Here is a 10000-nt window from a genome sequence, read left to right as displayed (position 1 = left end):
GAAAACTTTCAAACAAAAATTTGTCAAGCCAACATTCCATGGCTGTTTTGGCAAACTCTGCTTCTCTAGTTAAAAATTACACTTACATGAATTTCACACAATCTTACCATTCACAAGCCATTTTACTTACAATATGACATATTTCCAAGTGAAACATACTGTGAGGCATAAAAACCATAGGGAAGGACTTGCTTTTATTTATCAGGAATTTATTGGATTTTGTAAACTGGTCACATACCAGAATGAAGCCAGATGGTTTGTGGTGAGGGGTTGCAAAGTTACTGTATGTTCCCACTGGTGCTGAGATGAGCGGGCGTTTACAATTCATTCTCTGTGGGAGCTGAGCGACAGGCTCATGCGGGGGATTGACAGTGGAGCGAAGCAAGCAGTGAGAGCATCAAAAAGTTGAGAAAGCCTAAACTTTATACAATGACATGCAAAAATAAATAAATAAATAAATGTAAAAAGACAGATCGGGAGCCAATCACATTTCAATAATTTGATCAAAATGTAATGCTAGCAGGAGTTTCTGGTGGATCTTTTAAATGTTTTTAAAAGAAGTGTTTTGGGGTCACCAAGGCTGTGTTTATTTTGTTAAAATACAATAAAGACTGCAATATTGAAAATATTATTACAATTTAAAATAACTGTTTTCTGTTTGAGAATATTTTAAAGTATCAGCATCTTTACTCCAGTCTTCAGTGTCACACGATCCTTCAAAAATCATTCTAATATGCTGATTTGCACAACAAACATTTCTTATTATCAATTTTGAAAACAGTCATGCTGCTTAATATATTTGTGGAAACCAGTTTTTCCTATGTTTTTTTATAAATAGAAAGAACAGAATTTATGTTAAATATATTTTTTTTTGATCAGTTTAGTACATCCTTGCTATATTAAACATTAAAAAAATGTATTGACCTGAAACTTTTGAACAGTAGTGTATTATTTTATTCAGATTTCTGATACCATTTAGACGCTTTAATGGTGGCTAGACTGTGGTTGGGTTAAGAAACATCTATTAAATATACACTTTATGTTTATTTTAGACATTCAAAAATTAAGTTAGCATTTTTCCAACTAAAATCATGCATATTTATTGAAAATGTTCATGAACCACATTGATGACATTCACACTCCCCCTCTTTCACATCGTTGGACACGTACCAAGAGATTTGGGATGTCAGCAACCAGTGTTTAAAATATCATAGGCCAAACCCTATTCATTCCCCAACCATAAAATCTGATTGGTTGAATAGATGTGAAAAATATCTTTCTACTTGGCTAAATGGCATTAAGCCCACACACCCTCATCATGTGTTTTCTAACACACAAGCATATGAAACAGCCGGGACACTCACTTGGCCATCCACACTTCCTCTGCTGTAGAGACTCCTGGGTCTGCTGACTGGCCTGCTTGCGATTCCTCCCAAATCCTCTTCTTTTCCACCTTCATCTCTGTCATCTTCACACACCGGTGGAAGAATACTCTCTTTTGTCACCTTTTTGCCCACTACCATTCTATATACCTTGTGAGTTTGTGATTGTTTGCAAAATTAATGTTGAGAATGCTTTCATCAAACTAAATCACATTCGATTCACTCTGGTTTCCCGAGCCAGACAGGATCGATATCCTTAAAATTAAATCTATGAGAAAGCAAATCAGTGCAGTAGTGTCTCCTGTTGGCCCAGACTAACCTGCTCTGAGGGAAGGTTGTATTTGACCGACAGTCACTTTGGCTAATTGCAGAGCTGCATTTTTGGACGGCTCATCCAATGAGCCGGGGAGCCTGTACAGTGAGGGTGGGCTATTGTTCAGATCATTTGTTTTGTTGACTGGTTGCCATGGTGTCATTTCTCCTCTCATAAAGCTGCACTCAATCTGTTTCTGCTGTGAGCGGTGAGAGAGAGAAACAATTATATAAAACAAAGAACATACATCTTCTTCCCTCACTACACAATCAGTTGCTCTCTATAAAACCTTAATTAACCTGTAATTCTAAAATGACACATATATATATATATATATATATACAGTATATAGATATATATATATATATATATATATACACACACACACGTATATATCTATATATATATATATATATCTATAATACACACACACACACACACACCAACATACATAGATACATATACTTATTTTGTAATGTAATGGCAATATTACATTTATATTCATATTTAAATATTTTTTATATATATTTTAAACACACACACACACACACATAAAATACGTATTTTGTATATTATTTCTTAAATATTTCATAATAATGACCACTTACTTTCATTTACAACATATTCTTTATATCATTTATTTTTAATCTAAAATGTATGAAATATAAGTATATTTAATATTTCTTTTGCAGAGTTGTAGCACATTTGACATTTAAAAATTTTTTTTTAATAAATAATAAGATGATGTCTGATACTCTTGCATGGAAACAGTCTCTACATTGCTTCTGTTTCTCCATGAAAATTCAATAGGAAACCTAACTGACATTTCAATGAAACACACCATCATCTCCTGAGCCATGAAAGTGCAACCTCTGACCTCAAATTTTCCATTCACATATCCTTTCATGCATTACAAATGTCTTAAATAAACTTCACAGTGCATATATTTTTTTTAATTTCCTCACTTAGAAAGAATGGCAAAGAACTTCAAGTCTTGACATACAAATGTTTTTATTATTAAGTAGATGCAAAGTTCTTGCAGTATATGCATTAAAATGGCAAATGTTTCAATGTTCGAATTTCCACAATAGAAGATTCACAGCAGAAATTGATCGGAACAGTTTCTCTTAGCAGCAGCAAAGAACAAACACAAAAAGAGAAAAGAAAACCCCGTAAAACTTCTTCTCCGTCCAGTCACAGAGGAAGAACGCGATCACAACAGTTAAACAGACACAGTGCAGGTTAAGAGAAAACAGAACGGTAACATCATGCATTCAGAATAATGCTTCAGGTTCCCCCAAACTAATTAGACATCATTACAAGCAACTCAGAGGATCCATCACCATGCTAAAATGTTCCGAGAGTTGTCATGATTGAATTAGATATTTACTGATTTTAACATATGCATGTGTGTGATTCTTTTTTGCCCGACTTTTTGTCATCACAGAGTTTAAACGGTGCAAAACCCAAATGTGGGGAGGGAATCATTCAGTGTTAACAGCGTACATACAACAAGAATATTCTCCTACAGAAAGACAACAGAAAGCAAAGTCCCTCAAAATCAAATTACCTCATGTAATATTTTTCATGCCGGAGGCCACTCATAACTCAAAAGTTTTCAAAGCAAATCCGAAGCGAGCTAGGATCTGACTGAACGTACATTTCAGAAAGCAAAACAGTGACTTTTCTTAAAGGATTCATTGCCAGAAAATGGTCCTTTCAAAGCCATCACAAAGGCATTGCATGCAAAACTGAACTATGCGCCGCATTGATTTCTTGCTCGTTGTTGCAAGCGGTTACCCTTTAATACAAAACAACAACTACGACGGTTGATCCTCCATCTAAAGCAGAGATCCAGGTCTCTGTTTTGGAGTCAAAGAGAAGGGTCGTCACAGCCGTGTCTCAGAGAAACAGGGAAAAAGGGATATAGAGGACGTATAGTAAAGCAAAGCAGGTGCATCACCTCTTTCATTTTCATAAGAGTTTCAAGGACGTTTCATAAAAGAACCAACCTAGAGAGATTTTTCAGTCTCCTGAAAAGACTTTTCTTACAGTTAGCTCGAGATAAATGTGGTTTCATCTTAGTTTGATCAATCTTAAAGCCACTGTATGTAGTTTTGTGTATTTTTGTAGTATTTATACTTTAACTGTGACTTTATCTCAGTTCTGAGTTTATATCTGACAAGTTTAAAATTTGCAATTGTGAGATATAAACTCACAACACTGAGGAAAAAAAGTGTGTGAAATAATTATGAAATAAAAAGTCGCAATTACCTTTTTTTTTGTGGAAAACAAAACAAAACAGAATTGCACGATGTAAACTCAGAAATCGGAGAAAAAATGGCATAATTATGAATTATAAACTCAGTAAACTCATGTGAACTCGGAATTCTGAGATAAAATGTACAATTGCGATATATAATCTCAGAATTAACGTCAGAATTGCGAGAGGTTAACGCAGAGTTCTGAGAAAAAAAATTACGAGATATAAACTAAGAATTGTGATGTAAACCTGGAATTGCTAGAAAAAAAAAATCTGAATTCTAAGTGCATATCTCATTTGTTTTTTGTTTCCAAAAACGCAAGAAGCAAAGTCTTAATTATGCGATTACAACATTTCAATGACCTTTTTATGTATTGAGGGGTTTTTTTATTTATGAAATGGGTTTCAATACAGAACAGACGTGTGCCTTATTAGAATTCAAAAGTTATTTGCCTTATTATAAGTCCATCAGAATGATTTTGAAACTGATATTTCAAGGTAAACAACTTGCATACAGTTGCTTTAAATCCAAGCAGTCTTCTTTAAAGGGGTCATATGACGTTGCTATAAAGAACATTATTTTGTGTATTTGGTGTAATGAAATGTGTTTATGCAGTTTAAGGTTAAAAAAACACATTATTTTCCACATACTGTACATTATTGTTTTTCCTCTATGCCCCGCCTTTGGCTACTCTCCCAGGAAACAGTCCTCGTCCTCCGTAAAATGCGTTGCACACATCTGAATATTTGGGTTGATCTGTTCTGGAACAGTGTTGTAAATACAACTTAACCACTGATTTCTAGCTGTGTCCTCTTTTGGAAGACGAAACAAAGTAGTTTCGCTTTCATAACGAAACACACAGCGTCTCCACAACATGGCGGCAGCGGCAACAACAATACTACAGCGAGAATCAAAGTTACACCTTCTTTCTTTGTGTGAACATTTGGGCGGCGTTATGCAAATTATGTGTTAGAATGAGGCGTTTTAGGAGGCCGTGGACGAGTCTTAACTTTTATAAAGAATATCTCTTTGGGTTTGAGACTTTAGTGTTTGCAACTTCAGGGATCTTATCTATTCACAAACAGCTTGTAACACTCCAAAGAGAAAGGAAAACTTGAAATCGCATCATATGACCCCTTTAAAACCACAGTCATGTTTTAGTCACTGAATTAATTTCAAAATTAAGATGTTTTTAAATGGTTTATCAGAAAAAAATTATAACAAAAAGAACCAGTCTATTTTTAAATTTTAAAATTCATTCTAAATTAAGGGCTAGTTGTTAACAAAACAGTTATATAATAGCCTCAGGGGATATTTAACCATGTTACAACTCTTGAGCATGTTCAGATGCATGGAAACCAGTGTGGCGTTAATTAGCAGTGTGTGTTTCATTTAGAAGCGATAATAAACAGAGCGAGGTTTTGTACAGGTCTAACTCGTCTTCTATCTAGACATGCTGACATAAGTCAATTCATTCTCAATCGTCCACTAATCCTTTTCTCATGTAAAAACAAATATTTTAAAAATATTTTTAAAATAATAAAATAAACAACTGACATGTCTAACCATAGTGTTTTTAAGTTTGTTCGTTTCTGGCATCTTGTTTCTATTTTTAACATAATTTTATATTCACTAATAATAATAATAATAATAATAATAATAATTTATTTTTATTATTATTATATTGAATATTAAATAATATATTATAATGAAGACAAGAAAGAAGAAAATGAAGCGGAAGAAGACAAATTAATAATATAATTAATAAAATGGTTGGTTGTGACTCTTTCAAAACCAAAATTAATCAAAATGGACCAAAATGAGATCTGAACCCACTTTTAAGGCCAAGGACAGCGTGAATTGTTCCGCTTAAAAAGGTCTATGTTTGGTTCTTTTAAACAGATTCACTTTCTGTAGATACGAGCATGTCCTCACTTTTTAGCATGGATAGAGACTTGGTCTTTCATCGAAACGTGCACAATAACCTCGAGACTCACTATCCAAACCAAAAACGTCCCATCTCTTAATAGTAAAGTCAATATCTACGCATGTTGCACATGAGGAAAGCCGCTGATCTTGCTTACACTTAAAAAAAAGGCAGGCCATGTCTAAGTGCCTAAGTGCCTCTAAGCCATTAGTCAGGACAAAGCATAAAGACACATAAAAAAGTGCATTCAGAAATTCAAGTGAAAGGTAATTGTATTAATGCAGATTTTGATCATAGAGATGCACATCAAACAAGACCTAGCAAAGAAAATGAAATATTCCATTAAAAAAAAAGACGAATTTTTGAACAGACAAACTTGTCACAGTTTTCGTGAATCATGGTTGGTGTCCCATCATGCTTCTGGTTGGCTGATTAGAGCATGAGCAAAAACCAGCGAAATATGGACGGAAAATGTGACTATGAGCAAAACACCCTGTAAAAGGAAGAAAATAAAGATTAAAAGAGATACAAAGTGAGAAAGGGGGTAGAAATAGTATACATACAGTATATATATTAATTGCAATAATAATAATAAAATTACATAAAATTATGAAATGCTGAAATTATTTAAATATTTGCATAAGCATCTATTCCACAACTTATATATGCTCATAATTCATTATATTTATTTATTAAATTGATGCACTTAATTTTTCTGTTCAAAAGTTTGGGTTCAGTAATATTTTTATCGAAGAAAGAAATACATACTTTTATTCAGCTAGGATGCACTTAACTGATCAAAGTGACAGACTTTTGCTTTATAATTCATGAGCAGCAAATCAGATTATTAGAATGATTTCTGAAGGATCATGTGACACTGAAGACTGGAGTAATTATGCTGAAAAATCAGCTTTACATCACAGGAATATATTACATTTTAAAATATTATTCAAATGGAAAACAGTTATTTTAAATCATAAAAATATTTTTTTATTTCTGCTATATTTTTAATGAAATAAATGCAGCCTTGGTGAGCATAAGAGACTTTCAAAAACACTTTTTAAAACATTACCAACCCCACATTTTTGAACAGTAGTGTATTTTTCCTATTTCATGCCATTTTTCATTTTACATAAGTAAACGTGGGCTGTAATTGCGATTAATTTGATTAATTAATCTGCACATCATGTAACTAATTCCATTAAAAACAGTAAGCGATTGACAGCTCAAAAATAAACACCGTTCCTGCTTAATGTACGTAATTAAGCTCACATTTCTTTGTAACGTTATGCATTAATCGCAACATTTCATGCCGATATTTAATTATTTCATGATATATAATGTTGCCCACTATCCAACAGAGTACAAGATGACAAATGGCGAGGGACCGTGAGGTAGCTCTCGTCCTCCGACACAAGGACTTTCATCATAAAACATCAAAATAAGTGACACCTCTCAGGAACTACGGTGGCCATCCGGCAAAAGGGCCAGTTAAGCGTGCACTACGGTTAAAGCACTTCTGTCCCTCCCTCCACTCTCACAGCGAGTGTGCGATGAACAAGCTCTTATCTGTGAGAGCACAAACAGAGAATAGCACAGCCACTCTCTTTTCACTAATCCTGTTACGCTGCAGCCTCTTCTCAGCCTCCGTCTCTATGGTTACGGCTGGCATTCAGTGATGCTGGTCCAGAGGCTGTATCTACAGTAATCTACACGGCACAAGGTCCTCCTACAAGCGCGGATAACCCAAGGCGACTCAAGGTGAGAGGAGGACGGATGGAGAATAAGCAAACAGGACTTACTCATCCGTGTCTTTCTTGCTCTCTTCGATGTATGCAATAGACTCCGACCTTAGACGGTTGGTGACCTCGTAAGTGCGCAGGGTTACACCGAAGATGTCCTCATGGTATCGATTCTCATCCTTCAACGAGAAAGAGGAGAAAACCGTTTGGAAAAAGTAACTGGAACTTCTCAGTTGACCTCGTACTTGATTTTGTTATGCACACAAAGAATCAGTTTTAAATAAATGACCTAATGGAGTCACTAAATACAATATAAACACCTTTCATGTTTAATGTACGTAATTAAGGTCACATTTCATTGTAACATTATGCATTCATTGCAACATTTCATGATACTATTTAATTATCTCGTTATATATTTATTTATTCAGTATTGCCCACTATCCAACAGAGTACCAGATGACACATGGCGAGGGACCGTGAGGTAGCTCTCGTCCTCCAACACAAGGACTTTCATCATAAAACATCAAAATAAGTGACACCTCTCAGGAACTACGGTGGCCATCCGGCAAAAGGGCCAGTTAAGCGTGCACTACGGTTAAAGCACTTCTGTCCCTCCCTCCACTCTCACAGCGAGTGTGCGATGAACAAGCTCTTATCTGTGAGAGCACAAACAGAGAATAGCACAGCCACTCTCTTCTCACTAATCCTGTTACGCTGCAGCCTCTTCTCAGCCTCCGTCTCTATGGTTACGGCTGGCATTCAGTGATGCTGGTCCAGAGGCTGTATCTACAGTAATCTACACGGCACAAGGTCCTCCTACAAGCGCGGATAACCCAAGGCGACTCAAGGTGAGAGGAGGACGGATGGAGAATAAGCAAACAGGACTTACTCATCCGTGTCTTTCTTGCTCTCTTCGATGTATGCAATAGACTCCGACCTTAGACGGTTGGTGACCTCGTAAGTGCGCAGGGTTACACCGAAGATGTCCTCATGGTATCGATTCTCATCCTTCAACGAGAAAGAGGAGAAAACCGTTTGGAAAAAGTAACTGGAACTTCTCAGTTGACCTCGTACTTGATTTTGTTATGCACACAAAGAATCAGTTTTAAATAAATGACCTAATGGAGTCACTAAATACAATATAAAGTTTGGGAAAAAAGAGGGATGGAACCCTTAGTTTTTTTGATAAATTGTCATTTAATCAAAAATGTAAAAAATAAAATATAAAAATACAATTTAATTTCTTCAAAAAAATTATATATAAAACCAAACTATAAAATTAAAATAAATAAATTAACAAAACAAAACTAGAACTTCTCAGTTTTAAATAAATGACTGAAAAGCAACACTAACTACAGTTTGGAAAAAAAAAAGTGAGACCCAGCCCTTAGTTTTGATGATAAATTATCACTTAATAATAAAGAATAATAATTAAAAATAATTAACGAGTAAATAAAAAAAGAAATAAAGTAAGTGGAACCTGGAACTTCTCAGATGGCCTTGTACATGATTTACCTTTGCATATGAAGAGCCAGTTTTAAATAAACGGCCAAAAAGCATTAACTACAGTATGAAGTTTGGAAAAAAGTGGGATCTAACCCTTAGTTTGCTGATATAGAAGCCGGCATCTTCCAGAGACATGTTTCCATGCAGTTTAAAGATCTGCTGGACTGTTTTCAGTACGTCTCCGGCCATGGTGACGTCTCCACAGACGTAGATATGTCCTCCTTCTTCTCGCAGATATTTGTACACTGTTTCAGACAGCTGCTCGCGAAGCACATCCTGGACGTATTTCTGAGAGGACAAGATTGTGAGGTAAAAGACTAAATAGATGTCTGTGAGCCACATGGCATGGTTCCACTGTTATTTGATCAGTCAGAAATGCTTTGCCTTGCTTGCTGAATTTAAAAAACAAAAAATTTTGAAAATCAAAGACTTTCTTCACAAAGGTCCATTTTTCATTTTCCCATTAATCTCTATGATTCACTTGAGCAGCTAGCTAAACCCTCACTAATGCTGGATTATAAATGGATTTGAAATATCCACACTAATATTTGCCAAGGCATCATATTCTAACCTTTGGTCTCCCAGGCTCTCTGGAGTATGCGGTGTAAAGCTCTTTAAACACTTCCTTGTTCTTGGCCTGGATGGTCTCTTCCTTGTAAATGTGGTCAATCTGTGACTGCCGACAACCGAAAACCAAGATCATGGGGCATGCCTTGATTCCTGATTTAAAAAAAACATGCCAAAATTAAGATTAAACTCAATGACAATTGCCAAAATATATTAGTGAAAGTGTAAGTACATGTAATTTTTTAAATTATATACAAATTATTATTATTGTAAAAATAGTATTATATATATATATA

At 35.0% G+C, this 10000-nt stretch overlaps 1 protein-coding gene and 1 pseudogene across 1 annotated transcript in view; both read right to left on the bottom strand.

The window, feature by feature from the left end:
* LOC107726725 (leucine-rich repeat-containing protein 74B-like) overlaps positions 1-1523 on the bottom strand; it is a 17258-nt pseudogene extending 15735 nt beyond the window's left edge.
* Positions 1524-6116: 4593 nt separating this feature from the next.
* Positions 6117-10000, bottom strand: part of LOC107726721 (nitric oxide synthase, brain-like) — a 62866-nt gene continuing 58982 nt past the window's right edge. Inside the window, exons 25-28 of the mRNA XM_016536413.1 lie at positions 9709-9857; positions 9231-9425; positions 8521-8639; positions 6117-6379 (exon numbers count right to left, since the gene is read on the bottom strand). Coding sequence (XP_016391899.1) covers positions 6364-6379; positions 8521-8639; positions 9231-9425; positions 9709-9857 — 479 coding nt within the window. The 3' untranslated portion in view covers positions 6117-6363. The remainder of the gene's footprint in view (positions 6380-8520; positions 8640-9230; positions 9426-9708; positions 9858-10000) is intronic.

Source organism: Sinocyclocheilus rhinocerous, unplaced genomic scaffold, assembly GCF_001515625.1.
Source record: "Sinocyclocheilus rhinocerous isolate Xijiao unplaced genomic scaffold, SAMN03320098_v1.1 scaffold1658, whole genome shotgun sequence".
NCBI classification, from domain to species: domain Eukaryota; kingdom Metazoa; phylum Chordata; class Actinopteri; order Cypriniformes; family Cyprinidae; genus Sinocyclocheilus; species Sinocyclocheilus rhinocerous.
The sequence above is the reverse complement of the archived record's forward strand: the minus strand, read 5'-3'. Positions and strand labels throughout refer to the sequence as shown.